Raw genomic sequence first — 21363 nt, 5'->3', positions numbered from 1 at the left:
CAGCGTGATGTCATCGTGTTTACCCGTGCTGTTAAAGTAATCACGCTCTGTACAAGTAAACTGTATAAACAAAGATACAAACTCAGGCTGTAGATAACATGTTGTTAAAGGGTTGATAAATGTTGTTAAGATACAAATGATCTGAGTCCTTTTGTGGCTCTGCCACATGCGCCTCCCCAGAGTTGTCTTTAACAGCAAAAGTGAGACAGCGAGGAGGACTGACAAGCCTGTCCGAGCGACTTCTGTAACCATGGAGTGGAAGCTGATGGCAGGTGATTGAGCTGTCGGGTGCTTATGGTGGATCTGGCATGGTGACTGTGGGCAGTCGGCCCCGTTTTGGTGGTTGAGCGATTTCGACTGGGCGGTCCAGGTCTAAGTGTGCCGGCTTCAGCTGGTCAACCGATATGTGGTCCGGTTTACCTCCGATATCGACCAAAAAGGTTTTGTCTCCCGGCTCTATGATGCAGAAGGGACCAGTGTAAGGAGGCTTGAGTGGGTCCCGGTGAGCGTCGTGGCGGATAAACACGTACTCAGCGCTTTTCAGCTCAGTTGGGACGTGGGAGCTCTATAAGCCGTGCTGCGACGTAGGCACTGGAGCGAAACATCTGGCCGCTTCTTGGTGGCTGACGAATTGATGGGATGTGGACCATGGCTCTGTTGGAGATGGGAGGAAATCCCCTGGTACTCGTAGTTGTTGGCCATATACAAGTTCCACCGAGGACGATTGTAAATATTCTTTTGGCACTGTACGAAGACCCAAAAGGACCCAGGGAAGTCTGTCCACCCATCCCGTGCCTTAAAGACTGGCCCGCAGAGCGGCTTTGAGTTACCTGTGGAATCGCTCGCACAGGCCGTTCACCTGTGGATGACAGGCGGTGCTGCGATGTAGTTTGGTGCTGAGCCCCTGAGCCACAGCATTCCAGAGCTCAGAGGAAAACTGCGGTCCACGATCGGAAGAGATGTCCGCCGGTACCCTGAAATGAGCAACCCAAGAGGAGATGAAAGCTCTGGCCACGTCTGCCAAAGAGGTGGAAACCAAAGAAACTGCCTCTGGCCATCTAGTGGTGCGGTCTACCATTGTGAGGATGTGTGTAAAACTTTGAGAAGGTGGAAGCGGCAGCACGAGGTCCACATTCACATGGTCGAATCGACGCTCCCGGACAGCGAAAGTGGCCAATGGAGCTTTAACATGACGCTGTACCTTAGCCTTTTGGCAGACCATGCAGGTGTTGGCCCAGTCGTGGACATCCAGGTGCATACCCCTCCAGAAGAATTTTGATGACATTAGCCTTTGTGAGGCCTTCATGCCAGGGTGTGACAACCCGTGCATGGTGTCGAATACTTTTCGGCACCAGGCGACTTGGAACTATAGGGCGGGGAGCTCCCATGGAGATGTTGCAAAGTAGCATGTTGCCTGTGGCATGGAATTTGACATCAGCTGCTTGGAAGCTAGAGGGTCTGGTCCTGTATGCTTGGACGTCTGGGCCCAAGGCTTGATCCACAGCCATGAGGGCATAGTCGATTCCGAGTTGGACTGCATGCACAGGCGCACGGGAGAGGCAATCTGCCACCAGGTTGTCTTTGCTGGACAAATGCTGAATATCCGTGGTGAATTCTGAAATGAACGTCAGGTGACGTTGTTGCCGAGCTGACCACGGTTCAGCGGTCTTGGCCATAGTCTACGTTAATGGCTTGTGGTCCACATAAGCAGTGAACGGACGTCGCTCTAGTAAGAAACGGAAATGGCGGATGGCTAGAAAAAGGGCCAGCAACTCCCGGTCGAAAGTGCTGTACTTTCTTTCGTTTCACTATAGTTAACAGCTGAAAAATGCCAGCAGTTGCCACGTCCCATTCACCCACTGTTCCTGCACTGCGCCGATTACGTAGTCTGACGCGTCGGTGGTTAGGGCAATGGTGGCACCTGGAAGCAGGTGCACCAGCATGGTTGCATTGGCCAAGGCACCTTTGTTGTCGAACAATGCTCGGTCCATTTCGGCCATCCGCTGATTGGACCCTTACCGGACTTGGCCTTGAGGGCCTCGTACAAGGGCTGCATAAGCAGAGCCACCTTAGGGACGAACCGGTGATAAAAATTGACCATCCCGAGGAACTCCTGTAGGGCCCTGATGGTCTGCGGGCGTGGGAAACATGAAACCGCCTCAACCTTCATCTGTAAGGGAATTGCGCCATCTGATGTGATGCGGTGGCCCAAGAAATCAATCTGCTGCGGGCCGAACTAGCACTTGGCCAGGTTGATAATCAAACCATGTTGAATGAGACGTGTGAAGAGGTTGCGCAAATGGCAGAAGTGCTACTCTTTGCTAGAGCTGGTGATGAGGATGTCGTCAATGTAGACGAAGAGGAATTTTAGGTCCCGAAGCATGGAGTCCATCAAGCACTGGAAAGCCTGTGCAGTGTTCTTCAAACCAAATGGCCTCCGCAGAAATTCGAACAGGCCGAATGGGGTGATGACTGCAGTTTTTGGGATTTCTTGCGGGTGCATGGGGACCTGCTGGTAACCGCGGGCGAGGTTGACTTTCGAAAAAAAGGTATTTCCCGCCAAATGGGCCGAGAAATCTTGGATATGCGGGATCAGGTACCAATCAGGAGTAGTGGCGTCATTCAGGCGTCGGTAGTCGCCGCATGGCCGCCATCCGCCGCCGGGTTTTGGAAAAGTGTGGAGCGGCAAAGACCAGGGACTATTCGACCAGCGAATAATCCCCAGCCGCTCCATCGTGTCAAACTCCGCTTTTGCAGCTGCGAGATTGCCGGATTCATGTCGTCGGGCCCGTGCGTAAACTGGGGGGCCGGTGGTGGTGATGTGATGTTCTACACTATGGTTAGTAGCCGAGGAGGAGAAAGTGGGCCTGGTCAGATCTGGGAACTCTCCAAGGAGCCAAGTGAAGTCGTCTGGAGGTGGGAACGCACAGAAGGCTGTGCGCAGCATGGCGTTAACACAGTGGCATGGGATGGTGTGGAACGTGGCCGTTTTGAACAACCAGCGGTGCCTGACATCGACCAGGGGGCCGTTGGCGCACAAAAAATCCGCCCCAAGGATGGCCTGCGTGACTTTGGCTGTGATGAATTCCCAGTGGAAACGCTGGCCGCTGAAACACACCTGGACCCGCCGCCTTCTGAAGGTCTGAATGGCCACGCCATTAACCGCCAGGAGGGCGTGGCCGTGGTCCCCAGGTAGTATATCGAGATTTGACGCAGGTAGGATGCTATACTGTGCCCCGGTGTCGCAAAGGAAACGTCGACCAGATAGGGAGTCGGTGATGAAGAGAAGCTTCCCTGACTCTCCAAAGGCCATCGCAGCTGCGGGACGCTCGTTAGACCCGGTCCTCTTTCGCCAGGGTGTCTGTAGATGTTTTTTTTGTGCGAAAAACTGCAGGGAGGGCGGCAGCATCTTGCTTTCGCGCCAAAACGGGCGTGGTAAAAGCAGGATCCCGCTGATTGAAGAGCTGGAGCAGCATCTGTGGGGGATGGGTGCCTCATGGCCGCGCAGTGCTGTTGTGTCACCGTGAAGATCTTGTCCACTTCGCCAGCAAGCTCCACGCAGTCTGTGACTTTGGACCTGGCTAGGGCAGCCTGAACTTGCTCTGGGAACATAAGAACATAAGAACATAAGAAATAGGAGCAGGAGTAGGCCAATCGGCCCCTCGAGCCTGCTCCGCCATTCAATAAAATCATGGCTGATCTGATCCTAACCGCCAATCCACTATCACAGAACCATCTCCTGAATCTAACCGAATTAGACACATGAAATAGGAGCAGGATCAGGCTACACGGCCCCTGGGCCCGCTCCGCTGCCCACAGGGCCATGACCGATCTGAACCGAGACTCATGTCCAAATTCCTGCCCGCTCCCCGTAACCCTTAATTCCCTTTACTTCTAGGAAACTGTCTATTTCTGTTTTAAATTTATGTAATGATGTAACTTCTACAGCTTCTTGGGGCAGCATATTCCATGGACCTACCACCCTCTGAGTGAAGTAGTTCCTCCTCATCTCAGTTATGAAAGAGCAGCCCCTTATTCTTAGACTATGCCCCCTAGTTCTAGTTTCACCCATCATCGGGAACATCTTCCCGGCATCCACCCGATCCGACCCCTTCACAATCTTATATGTTTCAATAAGATCGCCTCTCATTCTTCTGAACTCCAATGAGTAGAGTCCCAATCTACTCAACCTCTCATCATATGTCCATCCCCTCATCCCCGGGATTAACCGAGTGAACCTTCTTTGTACTGACTCGAGAGCAAGTATGTCCTTTCTTAATATGGACACCAAAACTGTACGCAGTATTCCAGGTGCGGCCTCACCAATACCTTGTACAACTGAAGCAATACCTCCCTATTTTTATATTCTATCCCCCTAGCAATGAAAGTCAACATTCCATTGGCCTTCTTAATCACTTGCTGCACCTGCATACTAACCTTTTGAGTTTCGTGCACCAGGACCCCCAGATCCCTTTGTACTTCAGTACTTTCCAGTTTCTTGCCATTAAGATAATAATTTGCTCTACGATTTTTCCTGCCAAAGTGCATAACCTCACACTTTCCAGTATTGTATTCCATCTGCCAAATCTCTGCCCACTTACTTAGCCTGTCGATGTCCCCTTGCAGGATATTTATGTCCTCCTCACTCACTACTTTCCCTCCCATCTTTGTATCATCTGCAAACTTTGATATGTTACACTCGGTCCCCTCCTCCAAATCGTTAATATAGATTGTAAAGAGTTGGTGACCCAGCACTGACCCCTGCGGAACACCACTAGTTACTGATTGCCAGTCTGAGAATGAACCATTTATCCCAACTCTCTGCCTTCTGTTAGATAGCCAATCCTCTATCCATGCCAGAATATTACCCCCAATCCCGTGATTTTTTATCTTAAGCAATAATCTTTTGTGTGGCACCTTGTCAAATGCCTTTTGGAAGTCTAAATACACTACGTCCACTGGTTCCACTTGATCCACCCTATACGTTACTTCCTCAAAGAACTCCAGCAAATTTGTCAAACATGACTTCCCCTTCATAAAACCATGCTGAATTTGTCCTATTAAATTATGATTATCCAAATGTCCTGTTACTGTCTCCTTAATAATGGACTCCAAAATTATACCTACCACAGATGTTAGGCTAACCGGTCTATAGTTTCCAGCCTTCTGTCTACTGCCCTTTTTAAATAAGGGTGTTACATTAGCAGTTTTCCAGTCTGCCGGGACCTTTGCCGAGTCCAGGGAGTTTTGGAAAATTATTACCAATGCATCCACAATCCCTACCGCCACTTCGCTCAAGACCCTAGGATGTAAGCCATCAGGTCCAGGTGATTTATCCGCCTTGAGTCCCATTATTATACCGAGTACCACTTCCTTAGTGATTTTGATCGTGTTTAGCTCCTCCCCCCCTTTAGCCCCCTGTTTGTCCAGTGTTGGGATATTCTTAGTGTCTTCCACTGTAAAGACTGATGTAAAATATTCATTCAGTGTTTTTGCCATCTCCATATTTCCCACCATTAATTTCCCAGTCTCATCCGCTAAGGGACCAACATTTACTTTAGCCACCCTTTTTCTTTTTATATAACTATAAAAACTCTTACTGTCTGTTTTTATATTTTTTGCTAATTTACTTTCAAAACCTATCTTCCCTTTCTTAATCAATCTTTTTGTTATTTTTTGCTGTCTTTTAAAGTTTTCCCAATCCTCTATCCTCCCACTAGATTTGGCTACCTTATATGCACTTGTTTTTATTCGAATACTATCCTTAATTTCTTTACTTAGCCACGGATTGCTATCTTTTCTTTTACACCCTTTTCTTCTCAGTGGAATATATATTTTTTGGAAGTTGTAAAATAACTCCTTAAATGTACACCACTGATCATGTATCGTCTTACCCTTTAACCTATTTTCCCAATCCACTCTACTCAATTCCGCTCTCATACCTTCATAGTCTCCTTTATTCAAGCTTAGCATGCTTGTTTGAGATCCAACCTTCTCACCCTCTAATTGAATATGGAATTCAACCATGTTATGGTCACTCATTCCAAGGGGATCCTTTACTAGGACCTTTTTAATTAATCCCGTCTCATTACACAGGACCAGATCTAAGGTTGCTTGCCCCCTGGTCGGTTCAGTTACATACTGCTCAAGAAACCCATCCCTAATACACTCAATGAACTCATCCTCAAGGCTGCTCTGCCCAATTTGATTTGTCCAATTAATATGATAGTTGAAATCCCCCATAATTATAGATGTTCCCTTATTACAAGCCTCAACTATTTCCTGATTGATGCTCCGTCCAACAGAGTTGCCACTGTTCGGAGGCCTATAGATTATGCCCACTAGTGTTTTTTTCCCCTTATTATTCCTTACCTCCACCCAAACTTTTGACCCGATATCATTTCTCTGTATTACAGTGATTCCTTCCTTTATTAACATAGCCACCCCACCTCCCCTTCCTTCCTGCCTGTCCTTCCTGATCGTTAAATAACCTGGTATGTTTAATTCCCAGGCATTGTCACCCTGCAGCCATGTTTCTGTAATGGCCACAAGATCATACCCATATGTAATTATTTGTGCCATTAATTCGTCTATTTTGTTACGAATGCTACGTGCATTCAGATAGAGAACTTTCAAAGATGTTTTGTGACACTTAGTTCCTGCTATTGCCCTTTTTATTACTTTACCTTTAACTCCATACCTTCTGCCCCTTCCTGACACGCTCTGGTTTTTAATTTCCCCACTGCTACCTAAGTCTATTACCTTCTCTGTTGTCATTTTTATTATTTGCTCTCTAGGAACCTCCCCCCACTAGTTAGTTTAAAGCCCTCTCTACAGCCCTAGTTATATGATCCACCAGCACTCTAGTCCCAGCACTGGCCAAGTGAAGCCCATCCCAATGGAACAGCTCCCTCCTGCCCCAGTACTGGTGCCAGTGTCCCAGGAAACAAAACCTATTTCTCCCACACCAGTCTTTGAGCCACGCATTTAACTCTCTAATTCTTATTTGTCCTAACCAAATTCGCTCGTGGCTCAGGTAATAATCCAGATATTACCCTTGTGGTTCTGCTTTTTAATTTGGCCCCTAGCTGCTCAAACTCCCTCAGCAGAACCTCCTTCCTTGTCCTATCTATGTCGTTGGTACCAACATGGACCACGACAACTGGATCCTCCCCCTCCCACTCCAAGTTTCTCTCCAGTCCAGAGGAGATGTCCTTAACCCTGGCACCGGGCAGGCAACACAGCCTTGGGACTCTCGCTCTCGGCTGCAAAGAACTCTATCTATCCCCCTAACGATACTATCCCCTACCACTACAACATTTCTTTTAACTCCCCCCACTTGAATGGCCCCCTGCTCCACGGTGCTGTGGCCAGGTTGCTCATCCTCCCTGCAGTCCCTGCTCCTGTCCCCACAGGGAGTAAGAGCCTCAAATCTGTTGGACAAGTGCAAGGGCTGCGGCTCCTCCAACACTACCTCCTGGATCCCCGTACCTGCCTCACTTCTAGTCACACCATCCTGACCCTGGCCACGGACTACATCTGAATTAATCAATCTAATTGGTGTGACTACCTCATGATACACAGAGTCCAGGTAACTCTCCCCCTCCCTGATGTGTCTCAGTGTTTGAAGCTCGGTCTCCAGCTCTTCAACACGGAGCTGGAGTTCCTCGAGCAGCCAACACTTACTGCAAATGTGATCACCGTGGGCATCAATGGTGTTCACCAGCTCCCACATATTGCAGGGAGTAGGCAGAGGAATAGCTCCCTGAAGAGGAAGCATTCTGGCTCGGACCGGAGGAGCATGAGCATCTGGCTCATAAGCTCGGACGGCTTGGAGTCCCTGAGGCTGGACATAGCGAGCAGCCAGCGGGTGCGCTCCGACTTCGTGAGCCGGAAGACCTGCAGCAACCGCGCCTTTAAGGTGTCATACTTGCGATCAGTAGACAGACTACCGAGTAGGCTGACGACCCGCAAGGCTGTGGTGCTGTCGAGGGCAGAGACCACATAATAATAACGGGTCTGATCCGCAACGATGTCCCTGATGGTGAACTGGGCTTCAGCCTGGATGAACCACGCAGCTGGTTGTTGCTCCCAGAACTGCGGTAGCTTCAAGGTAATGGCGTTCGTTTCCATGTTGATTATCTCCTGCGAAAACCATTCGCAAAAGTCGGGGTCACCAATGTAGTAATGTCTAGTTCCTATCCAAAGACTGAGGTGCACTCAGGCGCTCAAGCAAAATGAAGTTTAATGGAAACTAACAGGTTTAAACAAGTAACTGCAGGAGAACATCGAGTGTAGTGTATTCAGTTCGGAGGCTCCATGAGGACTGCTGGCTGGTGGGGGATCACGTGATGTATGGTGTGACGTCACCGCGTTTACCCGCGCTGTTAAAGTAATCACGCTCTGTACAAGTAAACAGTATAAACAAAGATACAGACTCAGGCTGTAGCTAACATGTTGTTAAAGGGAATTATATACAAACGATCTGAGTCCTTTAGTGGCTCCGCCACACTGGAGAAATTATGGGACTGAGAGCCGATTAGTCCCCAGGGCATGATAATCTGCATCCCAGCGTACTAAAAGAAGTAACCATGGAAATAATGGATACATTGGTTGTCATCTTCCAAAATTCTATAGATTATGGAACAGCTCCTGCAGATTGGAGGGTGGCAAATGTAACCCCACTATTGAGAAAAGGAGGGTGAGAAAACAGGGAACTACAGACCGGTTAGCCTAACATCAGTAGTATGGAAAATGCTAGAGTCTATTATGAAGGATGTGCTAACAGGACGCTTAGAAAATATCAGCGGGACTAGACAAAGTCAACATGGATTTATGAAAGGGAAATCGTGTTTGGCAAAACTACTGGAGTTTTTGAGGATGTAACTGGTAGAATAGATAAGGGAGAGCAAGTGGATGTGGTGTATTTGGATTTTCAGAAGGCCTTTGACAAATTCCCACATAAGAGGTTAGTGTGCAAAATTAAAGCACATGGGATTGGGGGTAATATACTAGCATGGATTCAAAATTGGTTAACAGACAGGAAACAGAGTGTAGGAATAAATGCGTCTTTTCAGGGTGGCAGGCGGTGATTAGTGGGGTACCGCAGGGATCAATGCGTTGGCCCCAGCTATTCACAATATATATCAATGATTTGGATGAGGGAACCAAATGTAATATGAGGAGAGATTGTGTCAACTAGGCCTCTATTCACTAGAGTTTAGAAGAATGAGAGAATATTTCATTGAAACATACAAAATTCTGACAGGGCTAGACAGACTGGATGGAGGGAGGATGTTTCCCCTGGCTGTGTCATTTAGAACGACGGGTCCTCGTCTCAGGATACGGGGTAGGACATACAGGACTGAGATGAGGAGAGAGTTCTTTAGTCAGAGGGTGGTGAACCTGTGGAATTCTCTAGCACAAAAGGCTGTGGAGGCCAAGTCACTGAATATATTTAAGAAGGAGATAGATGCATTTCTGGACACAAAAGGCATCAGCGGCATGGGGAGAGAGCGGGAATATGGTATTGAGATAGAGGATCAGGCATGACCGTGTTGAATGCCGTAGCAGGCTGGAAGGGCCGAATGGTCTAATTGTGCTCCTATTTTTCTAAAATATTTACTAGAATGGTTCCATGGATGAAATAAATAAGTTACGTGAAGAGACTAGAGTAACTGGGATTGGTCTCCTTGGAGTAGAGAAGACCAGGAGGAGTTTTGATACAGGTGTTCAAAATTATGAATGACTTTGACAGACTAAAAAAGGAGAAACTGTTTCCAGTGACTGAAGGGTCGCTAACCAGAGGACACAGATTTAATGTAATTGGCAATGGAACCAGAGATGGCAGGAGGAACAATAATTGTTTAGCGAGTAAGTATGATCTGGAATGCATTGCCTGAAATGGTAGTGGAAGTAGATTCAATAGAAACTTTCAAATAGAATTTGGATAAATACTTGAAAGGAGAACATTCGGAGAGCTACATGGAAAGAGCAGGCGGTTGGGACCGATTGGATAGCACTTTCATCGGCACGATGGGCCGAATAGCCAGCTGCTGTGCTGTATCAATCTACGATTCTATGATTCGTAACAAGTACAAAAATGATTAATGCCCAGAAGTGTTCCATTGCAGAAGTAACCTTTCTCCCACAAATGGGGGATTGTGTGTAACTGGGCCAGTTTGTGAGGCACAGTGTAAGAATATGAGCTTTTGAAGGTATTTTGAGGGATTAGGCATGGCAAGAGTTAAATGTCCCTAGGCTTTTCTCTGACAAGCTTCTTTCTGCAGAAATCATACTGCCTTTGATTCCTGCTGACTGAAGGTTCTGGGTGCGTCACAAGTTCCCTCTTTTATTATCTAAATACAACTGTTATTTGTTTTAAATTCACTTTGGGGATATGGGCGTCGCTGGCAAGGCCGGCATTTATTGTCCATCCCTAGTTGCCGTTGAGAAGGTGGTGGCGAGCTGCCTACTTGAACTGCTGCAGTCCGTGTGGTGAAGGTACTCCTACAGTGCTGTTAGGGTGGGAGTTCCAGGATTTTTCTATAAAGGCAAGGGAAAAGGACAGGGTAGGCTCAGAGCTTTCTGAGTTTTATCTCATTGGTTCCACATCTGTGGGAATGTGAAAATTAGTGAGCCATGGAATCATAATCAACTCTAAATCCCTTGTTACTAATTTTCAGGATTAAGCTTTGCTAGACCGTAGTTTAATATTAAGAGTGCCAGTTTATAGTTTTTATTAAGATAGTATAGTTTTATTAATGTAGCCTTCTTTCTCTTCTGTGAGGATTAGCAGAAATCATGTGAAAAATGAGACTCTAATTGGAAGCCCTTGTCATCAAGGTTGCGTCATCAACATGGAAACCAAGAACAGAAAGATCTTGTGCTAAGGAGATTACGGGGGCCCAAAGCCTGTGGTGGGAGGCAGAGCTTCCCGGGTTCTTCATTGGGTAGAATGCAGGGTTAAGGAAAATACATGATTTGATGGATCTTTCTGTAGTTCAGGTTCTGGGGGTATATCCTAGTGGGTTTGTGTCATTCTCAGACTAGACAGGCCAGGAAGGGCACTGATCCAGACAGGTGCAGATGCTCCTGTGAGTAGAAGGAACCAGGATTGGGCCACGCCTACTACCCAAAGGACAATGACGAGCAATATAATTCTGTATCGTACTTTGTAAACTGCTGCTCCAATACTGGGTGTATTAAGTTTCACTTATGCTTAAATAAAGAAGGAAAGAAAGACTTGCATTTATATAGTGCCTTGCACGACTATGGGACGTCCCAAAGCGCTTTACGGCCAATGAAGTACTTTTTTGAAGTGTAGTCACTGTTGAAATGTGGGAAAACCATAACTGTTAACAATATGGAGCCACCTTCGAACCATTGAACAGACAGTCTAAAGGGGCTTCCATTTTCTCTTTGAACAGTTGCTACATGCTGATATCAAGTATTCTACATTTCCTTTCCGCAGACGTTTAAACGAAAAACACCAGAAAATTGCAATGTGACTCCAGTGTTCAGCTCACATTGTAGCTATTCGGCGTTTTCATTTAGAACTCGGTGGCGTCCAGTTTTGTCCATTCTACTGCAACAGAAATCAGAGTCAAATCCGGTGCATTCATCTGTTTGTCCAATGACTATAACTAACACCAATGGTGATGTCACCTAACTTGTTTGTGCAATGATTGTAACTAACACTTATGGTGATGTCATCTAATTGTGTCTCGGAGTGTTCACATCAGGTATAATAAGGGATCCTTTAAATGTCGAACAGAGCGTGTGTGGGATCCGGAATAGACATTGCTGCTTCTCACAGAAAATGCACGCCCCACCCAGAGGCCTAGTATATGCCATTTACTACACTGTCCTTGCAGCTATCGCTGTGCCAGGTAAAGTATTGCAGTAAGATATTGATTGTAAAAAGCGTTAGTTATCTGGATCGTCTCAGTAACTTGTTATTGGCCACACTTTGTGCAATGTGTTCCCCCCGGAGTCTTCTGTACAGCGGGATTGGTTCGACCGATGTTACACACAGAAGGACTGTAGTTCAGTGCGACAGTTGATTGCAATTACCTTCAAGTGTTTATGCCGGTTGTTTACTTTCATGTATGATAGCAAAATACTGCGGATGCTGGAAACCCGAAATAACAACAGAAAATGCTGGAAAAACTCAGCAGGCCAGGCAACATCCGTGGAGACAAAATAGAGTCAACGTTTCGGGTCAAACTCGTTGTCAAGACTGGAAAGGCACAGGAAATGAAATCGATTGAAAGGCCAGGCTGGGAGAGAACAAAAGAGAAGTGAAGAGACGTTAAGAGGTATTCAAAACGAGACGAGATGGTGATAGGACTAGTGGAGACAAAAGACGGCTCTAGATTAGGTGTGAAATGACCTGGCAGAATGAGAGACAGCTGCCATGTGGGAGAGAGAAAAAAAAGGGTGGGAAAGGGCCATAACAAAGGTGGGGATAAAAAATAAGTAAAAATGTAATGGGGGCCGAGGTTATGATCTGAAATTGTTGAACTCTATATTGAGTCCGGAAGGCTGAAAAGTGCCTTATCGGAAGATGAGGTGCTGTTCCTCGAGTTTACACTGTGCTTCCGTGGAACAATGCAAGAGCCCAAGTACAGTGAGGTCTGAGTGGGAATGAGGCAGTGAATTAAAATGACAGGTGACCGGAAGCTCGGGGTCACCCTTACAGACTGAACAGAGGTGTCCCGCAAAGCAGTCACCCAATCTGCGTTTGGTCTCCCCAATGTAGAGGAGACCACATCGTGAGCAGCGAACACAGCATACTAGAATGCAAGAAGTACAAGTAAATCGCTGTTTCACCTGGAAGGGGTGTTTGGGGCCCTGGACAGTGGGAAGGGGTGAGGTATAAGGGCAGGTGTTGCATCTCCTGCGCTTGCACGGGAAGATGCTGAGTGAAGGGTAAGGGGTGCTGGGGGTGATAGAGGAGTGGACTAGGGTGTCTCGGAGGGAGCGGTCCCTATGGAATGCTGAAAGGGGAGGGGAGGGGAAGATGCATTTGGTGATGGGATCACATTGGAGGTGGCGGAAATGGCGTAGGATGATCCGTTGAATGTGGAGGCTGGTGGTGTGAAAGGTGAGGACAAGGGGAACTCTGTCATGGTTCCAGGAGGAAGGGGCAGGGGTGAGGGCAGATGTGCGGGAGATAGAATGGACACGGTCGAGGGCCGTGTCAACCACGGTAGAGGGGAATCCTTGGTTGAGAAAAAAGGAAGATATGTCGGAAGCACTGGTGTGGAAGGTGGCATCGTTGGAGCAGATGCGGCTGAGATGGAGAAACTGGGAGAATGCAATTGAGTCCTTACAGGAGGCGGGGTGGGAGGAAGTGTAGTCCAGGTAGCTGTGGGAGTCAGTGGGCTTGTAGCGAATGTTGGTCAATAAGCTATCCCCAGAGATGGAGATGGAGAAGTCGAGGGAGGGAAGGGAAGAGTCGTAGATGGACCATGTGAAGGTGAGGGAAGGCTGGAAATTGGAGGCAAAGTGAATGAAATTGTCTAGTTCAGGGCGAGAGCAGGAAATGGCACTGATACAGTCATCAATGTGCCGGAAAAAGAGGTGCGGGAGGGGACCCGTGTAGGACTGGAACAAAGAGTGTTCCACATATCCCACGAAAAGGCAGGCATAGCTGGGACCCATTCGGGTACCCATAGCACACCTTTGATTTGGTGAAATGAGTTGATTCAAAGGAGAAGTTGTTCAATGTGAGAACAAGTTCAGCCAGGCGGAGGAGGGTAGTGGTGGATGGGGACTGTTCAAGCCTCTATTCAAGGGAGAAGCGGAGCGCCCTCAGGCTATACTGGTGGTGGATGGAGGTGTAGAGGGATTGTATGTCCATGGTGAAAAGGAGCCGGTTGGGGCCAGGAAACTGGAAACTGTTAAAGTGGCAAAGTGCGTCCGAAGAGATGCGGATGTAGGTGGGAAGAGACTGGACAAGGGGAGAATAGATAGAGTCAAGATAGGAAGAGATAAGTTCGGTGGGGCAAGAACAGGCTGAAACGATGGGTCTACCAGGGCAGTCCTGTTTGTGGATCTTGGGAAGGAGGTAGAAGCGGGCTGTGCAGGGTTGGGGAACTATGAGGCTGGTGGCCACGGGGGGAAGATCTCCAGAGGAGATGAGGTCAGTGACTGCCTTGGAAACGGTGGCTTGATGTTTGCTAGTGGGGTCATGGTCCAGGCAGAGGTAGGAGGAGGTGTTGGAGAGTTGGCGATCAGTCTCCATACAGTAGAGGTCGATTCGCCAAACAACAACAGCACCACTCTTGTCAGCAGTTTTAATGACAATGTCAGGGTTGGATCTAAGAGAATGGAGTGCTGCAAGTTCAGAGGGAGGTAGGTTGGCGTGAGTGAGGGGAGCAGAGAAATGGAGGTGGCTGATGTCACGATGGCAGTTAGCGATGAAAAGATCTAGAGAGGGTAAGAGGGTACTTTCATGGTTGTACTCGGCCTGTGTAGTGGTGCAGAGTGAAATAAGCCGACCCGAACACCCACCTCGAAATAACACTTCGAAATGTGTCTCCATTTTCTCCCACCACCACGCTGTGAGGAGCGGGCGAACTATCCACCAGCTCCCGCCTTGCTCCCGTTTAACTGTTTCTGGACGATTGTGGATAGATGGAGACAATTTAACTACAAAAATATCTTTGTGTTTTTAAACTGAATTACATGTACCTATAACAATTGCGTTGAAATCAAGTCGAATAATATTTCACCTCCCTCAGTTCCAGGGATCTAAGCTCTGTTCCCACCTTCTCTCATCCCCTGGCGCGACTCCGAGCAATCGGTTGCAGCTGGGTGTGACTGGGAAACGTGATTGCTTTAAATGACAATTTTTATTGCACATCATATCACTGCAGTGCACAAGCAGGCTAGATACCAACAGCACACTGAGAAACCGTGTTCATACATTTTTATCACGTTATTCATATTTTATTTCAGTGGTATTATCACATTACTGTAATTGATGAATCTGTCTGATTTATCTTCCCTTTTCTCCTGCGGATTGGCTCATGCTGGGGTGCGGTTGTGAGGGCGCTCTCAGCCCCCAGGTGCCTTGGCGTTCTATATATTCAAGTTATTTACAGTGTAATTCTTCAGTCGCTGTGGAAGATCCGCAGTCATGTCTTTAATTTGTACATCGGGTGTGAGACAAACATTGAATTCCAACAGGTGTACTATTGTACAAAATGCAGAAACGCTGCCTATCTGTTCAAAGCCAACCCCACCACTGAACTGAAGAGCCCCAGATCATATGGGCGGATGATGAGTACAGCGAAAGTGGTCTTCCGACCGTCTCAGAACTGAACACCCTGTGAGAAAACAAAGGGGCATCAATTGAGAGGCATGGCTGCAGCAACTAAATTAAATTAATTAACTCGCGTTAATTTTCTGCAATTCAAATTGGTCCGCATAGATATACAAATAATTGATGACTGCTTTCAAGAACTACATGCATTTATATAGCCACTTTCACGACCTCGGGACATCAAAACGCGTTTTACAGCCAATGAAGTACTTTTGAAGTGTGGTCACTGTTGTAATGTAGGAAACGCGGCAGCCAATTTACACACAGCAAGCTCCCACAAACAGCAATGTGATAACGACCAGGTAATCTGTTTTAGTGATGTTGGACTGGACTGGTTGAGCAGAATGGCCTGTTTCTGTGCCGTATATCCTATGTGATTGAGGAATAAATATTGGCCAGGATACCCGGGATAATTCCCCTGCTTTGCTTCGATATAGTGCCATGGGATCTTATAAGTCCACCTGAGAGATCAGACGGGGCCTCGGTTAAACGTCTCATCCGATGAATGTAATGAATATGTGAATCATTCACTGTTGATTAATAATGATAGGTGAACCATTTGTTGACAAATGCAGCATTAATCAATCCAACATATCAATCAATTGCTGAGATGATTTAATGATTTACTTTACGCTGATTGGCTTCAACGAATCGACTTATTGAAGGTAAGCTAAAGGTCAACAATTCGAAACCTTCAAATAAGTGACTAGTTTATTAATAAACCTTATTCCGGGAACACGTTAATCCCGGGCTTCTGTTCCATTTTATAACCCCGACCATTGGTTCGATCCTTCACTGGACTTCCACACTCGCTGCTCCTGACATCTTTCCTAAAAACGCTGCTCTGTCCCTCCTCAGGCAGGTACGGGTTATTTTAATTATCATTGCACAGTCCACTCTTTTAATCCATTTGAAACGTATAAAATTGTTTGACTGGATTTGTTCCCTTATGGATCCCCATTATAAATGAAAATTATTAACTTTCATTCACCCGAACTGGCGGTCTGTCCCACTTCCACTTTGGATTATTACACTGTTTTCGTCGCTTCAGCTAACAAAGCTGCTATTTTTGCATAATTCCGGTCAACCTAACACTTCTTTGGAGCTTACTCTAATTCTTCATCTCTCTCTAACCTTGCAGTCAATTTAGTGGCGATTGTGATCCTGTCCCGAGGAAGGTGCGGTCTCTCCAGATGTATCACTCGGTACCTGGTGTCCATGGCGGTGACGGATCTCCTGGTCATTCTCACTGCTGTGATATTAAACCGGATTCCGGGTATTTATTTTCCTGGTAGTTTCTTGTCCATCACCCCGGTGTGCAGTCTCAACATTGCGTTAATACATGCATCCAGAGACAGTTCGGTCTGGTTAACGGTCGCGTTCACCTTCGATCGATTTGTGGCCATTTGTTGCCAGGAGTTGAAAACAAATTATTGCACCGAGAAAACGGCGGCTGTAGTTATAGGAACAATCTGTGCGCTGGGATGTCTGAAAAGCGTCCCATGGTACTTTATACACGAGCCCATGTACATAAGTAACAATGTCCCGTGGTATTGCAGACTGAAGAAAATCCGTTATACCTCACCCGTATGGAGAGCGTTTGACTGGTTCGACCGTATTTTGACCCCATGTGCCCCGTTCCTTCTGATTTTGCTGCTCAATGCTCTGACCGTCAGATACATTCTAGTGGCCAGTGGAGCCCGCAGGAGACTCCGGGCCCACAGCAATGGAGAGAATCAGAGTGACCCAGAGATGGAGAGCCGGAGAAAGTCCATCGTTTTACTCTTCGCCATCTCGGGCACTTTCATCCTGTTGTGGATGACATTTGTTGTACAGTTCTTTTATGAGCGATTTACAAATGATTATATAATCAAAGGCTTCAGTGACCCCAAATTTATTCTACAAGAAAGCGGAAATATGCTTCAGCTGTTGAGTTCTTGCACCAACACCTTTATTTATGCAGTGACTCAGTGTAAATTCAGAATGGATTTAAAGAACGCGGTCACATATCCACTGAATGTACTCGGTGAATTAATAAAATAATGAAGGTATAAACCACAGGATTAATTGTGCATTGTGAGAATTGTCCATGGAGTGCTTCAGAGTTTGGAAAACAATGTTATTGAGATAAGGTGAATACAATAAATCTGTACGTTTGTGGGCTGGCATCAGATAAAATAAGACCATAAGAATATAAGAAACAGGAGCAGAAGTAGGCCAATCGGCCCCTGGAGCCTGCTCCGCCATTCAATAAGAACATGGCTGATCCAATCTTCCTACTCTCCCCCCATACCCCTTGACTTCCTTGTAGTTCAAAAGTCTGTCAGTCTCCGCCTTGAATATATTCAATGACTCCGCTTCCACAGCTCTCTGGGGTAGAGAATTCCAAAGATTCACAACCCTCTGAGAGAAGAAATTCCTCCTAATCTCCGTCCTAAATGGGTGACCCCTTATTCTGATGCTGTGCCTCCTCGTTCTAGATACCCCCACTAGGGGAAACATCCTCTCAGCGTCCAGCCTGTCCATGCCCCACAGAATCTTATGTTTCAATAAGATCACTTCTCATTCTTCTAACCTCCAATGAGTATAGACCCAACCTGCACAATCTTCTGTCATACATCAACCCCTTCATCCCAGGAATCAACCTAGTGAACCTTCTCTGCATTTCTTCCAATGCAAGTATATCTTTCCTTAATTATGGAGACCAGTACTCCAGGTGTGGTCTCACCAGCGCCCTTTAAAGTTGCATCAAAACTTCCCTACTTTTATACTCCAACCCCTTGCAATAAATGCCAACATTCCATTAGCCTTCCGAATTACTTGCTGTACCTGCAAGGTAACTTTCTGTGTTTCATATACTAGGACCCCCAGATCCCTTTGTACCGCATCATTTAGTAGTCTCACTCCGTTTAAATAATAATTTGCTTTTTCATTATTCCTTCCAAAGTGGATAAACTCACATTTTCCCACATTATACTCCATCTGCCAAATGTTTGCCCATTCATATAACCTATCTATAACCCTTTGCAGACTTTTTGTGTCCTCCTCACAACTTGCTAACCCACCTATCTTTGTATCATCAGCAAATTTGGCTACAGTACCCTCGGTCCCTTCATCCAAGTCATTAATATAGATTGTAAATAGTTGAGGCCCCAGCACTGATCGCTGTTGCACCCCACTAGTTACTGATTGCCAACCAGAAGATGACCCATTTATCCCGACTCTCTGTTTTCTGCTAATTAGCCAATCCCCTATCCATGCCAATATATTACCATTAACCTTATCTTGTGCAGTAACCTTTTATGTGGCACCTTATCGAATGCCTTCTGGAAATCCAAATACACTACATCAACTGGTTCCCCTTTATCCATCCTGTTTGTTACATCCTCAAAGAACTCTAGAAAATTTGTCAGACACGATTTCCCTTTCATAAAACCATGTTGCCTCTGCTTGATTGACTTATGATTTTCTAAATGTACTGCTATTACCTCCTTAAAAATGGATTCCAGCATTTTCCCAATGACAGATGGTAGGCTAACTGGCCTATAGTTTCCTGCTTCTGTATCCCTCCTTTCTTGAATAGTGGCGTAACATTTGTGGTTTTCCAATCTGCTGGGACCTCTCCAGAAGCCAGGGAATTTTCGTAGATTATAACAAACGCATCCACTATCTCTGCAGTGATCTCTGCAGCCACTTATTTTAAGTCCCTAGGATGCAGGCCATCTGGTCCAGGGGACTTGTCGGGCTTTAGCCCCATTAGTTTGCTTTTTCTCATTACTTATTACTTTTTTTTCCAGTGATAGACATTGTTTTCGGTTCCTCCCTCCCTCCCTATAGCACCTTGATTATCTATTATTATTGGGAACTTTTTAGTGCCTTCTATCGTGAAGACCGATACAAAATAATTGCTTAGAGACTCTGCCATTCCTCTATTTCCCATTAGAATAGGCATGAAACCTGCTACATTGTTGTAATGTGAGACAGAGAAGGGAACCTCCCACTCGACCTGGTCTGGCCGACATGTACTCCAGTCCTACACTAAACAAATGACTCTTCGTGTCGGCATGACCAATAGGGATGAATAGTAATTGCAGATTTGGCAGTTTCACCCTAACACCAAGTACAAATTTGTCAAAAAATGTATACGTATAAAATATTACCCAGCAATAAATTAGTGTAAATATGAGACTCACAAGCTGGCATAGAGGCGTAGTCGTGGGCAACAAACCCACCGTTGATTGGGGCTGCTGATCTGACTGTACCAGAGACAAAAACCATCCCAATTTAGTGTCTTGTAACCATACAGAACCAATGACACAAACATCCCAATTTACTGACATCAGTAACTGCACTTCCAAAAGCACTTCATTGTCTGTAAAGCGCTGTGGGACGTCCGGTGATGCGCTAATTAAGTGCAAGTCTTTCTTTCTTACAGTTAATTTCGTGGCGATTGTGATCCTGCCCCGAGGTAAGTCCGGTCTCTCCAGATGTATCACTCGGTACCTGGTGTCCATGGCGGTGACGGAACTCCTGGTCATTATCACTGCTTTGATATTAAACCGGATTCCTATTATTTATTTTCCAGGTAGCTTCCTGTCCATTACTCCCGGATGCAGTCTCAGCATTACTTTAATTCATGCATCAAGAGACAGTTCTGTCTTGTTAACGGTCGCTTTCACCTTCGATCGATTTGTGGCCATTTGTTGCCAGAAGTTGAAAACAGAATATTGCACCGAGGAAACCGCGGCTGTTGTTATAGGAACGATTCGTGCACTGGCATGTTCTAAAAGCGTTCCCTGGTATTTTCTGCACGAGCGCATCTACATAATTAATAATGTCCCGTGGTATTACAGACAGAAGGATATCCGTTATACGTGACTTGCATGAACCGCATTTGAATGGTCTGATCGTCTTTTAACACCATAGGGTCAATTTTAATTCAGGTGCGGGGAATTGGTGGTTTCCCCTAATTTAGTGATTCCATCACGATTGCAAATGGGTCTGTGAGATTGATACAAATTTACCACAATTGGCCAATTGATTTCCAGCGTGTGGGAAGCCTTGGCAATTCAATATTTCCAGTCAAAAAGTCGCAGAAGTTGACGTAATTATTGCTGCTGCTCTTAAGGTCCACAGCAAGCCTTGCTTCTTCTGCAAGCTTCCAACCTTCAACATTAACATAGGTAACATAGAATTTAGGAGCAGGAGTAGGCCATTCGGCCCCTCAAGCCTGCTCCGCCATTCAATGTGATCATGGCTGATCCAAATTCAGTACCCGGTCCCTGCTTTCTCCCCATACCCCTTGATCCCTTTAGCCTTAAGAAATATATCCAACTCCTTCTTGAATATATTTAATGAATTGGCCTCTACTGCCTTCTGTGGTAGAGAATTCCACAGGTTCACCACACTCTGGGTGAAGAAATTCCTCCTCATTTCTGTCCTAAATGGCATACCGTTTACCCTTAGACTGTGACCCCTGGTTCTGGACTCCCCGACCATCAGGAGCATCCTTCCTGCATCTAGTCTGTCCAGTCCTGTCAGAATTTTATAAGTTTAATTGAGATCCCCTCTCATTCTTCTAAACTACAGCGAGTACAAGCCCAATCGACCCAATCTCTCCTCATACGTCATACCTGCCATCCCAGTTATCAGCCTGGTGAATCTTCGCTGAACTTGTTCCATGGCAAGAACATCCTACCTCAGGTAAGGTGACCAAAACTGTACACAATACCCAAGATGTGGTCTCACCAAGGCCCTGTACAACTGCAGCAAGACATCCTTGTTCCTGTACTCAAAGCCTCTCGCTACGAAGGCCAAAATAACATTTGCCTTCCTAACCGCCTGCTGCACCTGCAGCTTACCTTCAGCGACTGGTGCACAAGGATACCCAGGTCTCATTGCACTTCCCCTTCTCCCAATCTATTCCCATTCAGATAATAATCTATCTTCCTGTTTTTGCCACCAAAGTGGATAACCTCACATTTATCCACGTTATATTGCATCTGCCATGCTTCTGCCCAATCACCCAA

The 21363-nt window shown here is 46.3% G+C and overlaps 1 protein-coding gene across 1 annotated transcript; it reads left to right on the top strand.

The window, feature by feature from the left end:
* Nucleotides 1-11821: 11821 nt before the first annotated feature.
* On the top strand, nt 11822-20212 carry LOC147119818 (putative G protein-coupled receptor 139). The gene is made up of 3 exons (XM_085984153.1): nt 11822-11891; nt 16476-17360; nt 19920-20212. The coding sequence occupies exons 1-3, from the start codon at nt 11822-11824 to the stop codon at nt 20210-20212; spliced, it is 1248 nt and encodes a 415-aa protein (XP_085840279.1).
* The last annotated feature ends 1151 nt before the right edge of the window (nt 20213-21363 follow it).

Source organism: Somniosus microcephalus, chromosome 4 (genome assembly GCF_052327205.1).
Source record: "Somniosus microcephalus isolate GS21.2 chromosome 4, FLI_Smic_1.0, whole genome shotgun sequence".
In the NCBI taxonomy this organism is placed as follows: Eukaryota; Metazoa; Chordata; class Chondrichthyes; order Squaliformes; family Somniosidae; genus Somniosus; species Somniosus microcephalus.
This window is presented reverse-complemented; position numbering and strand designations above follow the sequence as displayed.

Excerpts from the sequence above, each read along its gene's own strand:
- LOC147119818 (XM_085984153.1), top strand. The coding sequence starts at position 11,822 with ATGCACGCCCCACCCAGAGGCCTAGTATATGCCATTTACTACACTGTC. Across the intron at positions 11,892-16,475 it reads TGCAGCTATCGCTGTGCCAG|TCAATTTAGTGGCGATTGTG; the intron begins GTAAAGTATTGC and ends CTAACCTTGCAG. Across the intron at positions 17,361-19,919 it reads ATATCCACTGAATGTACTCG|GTAGCTTCCTGTCCATTACT; the intron begins GTGAATTAATAA and ends TTTATTTTCCAG.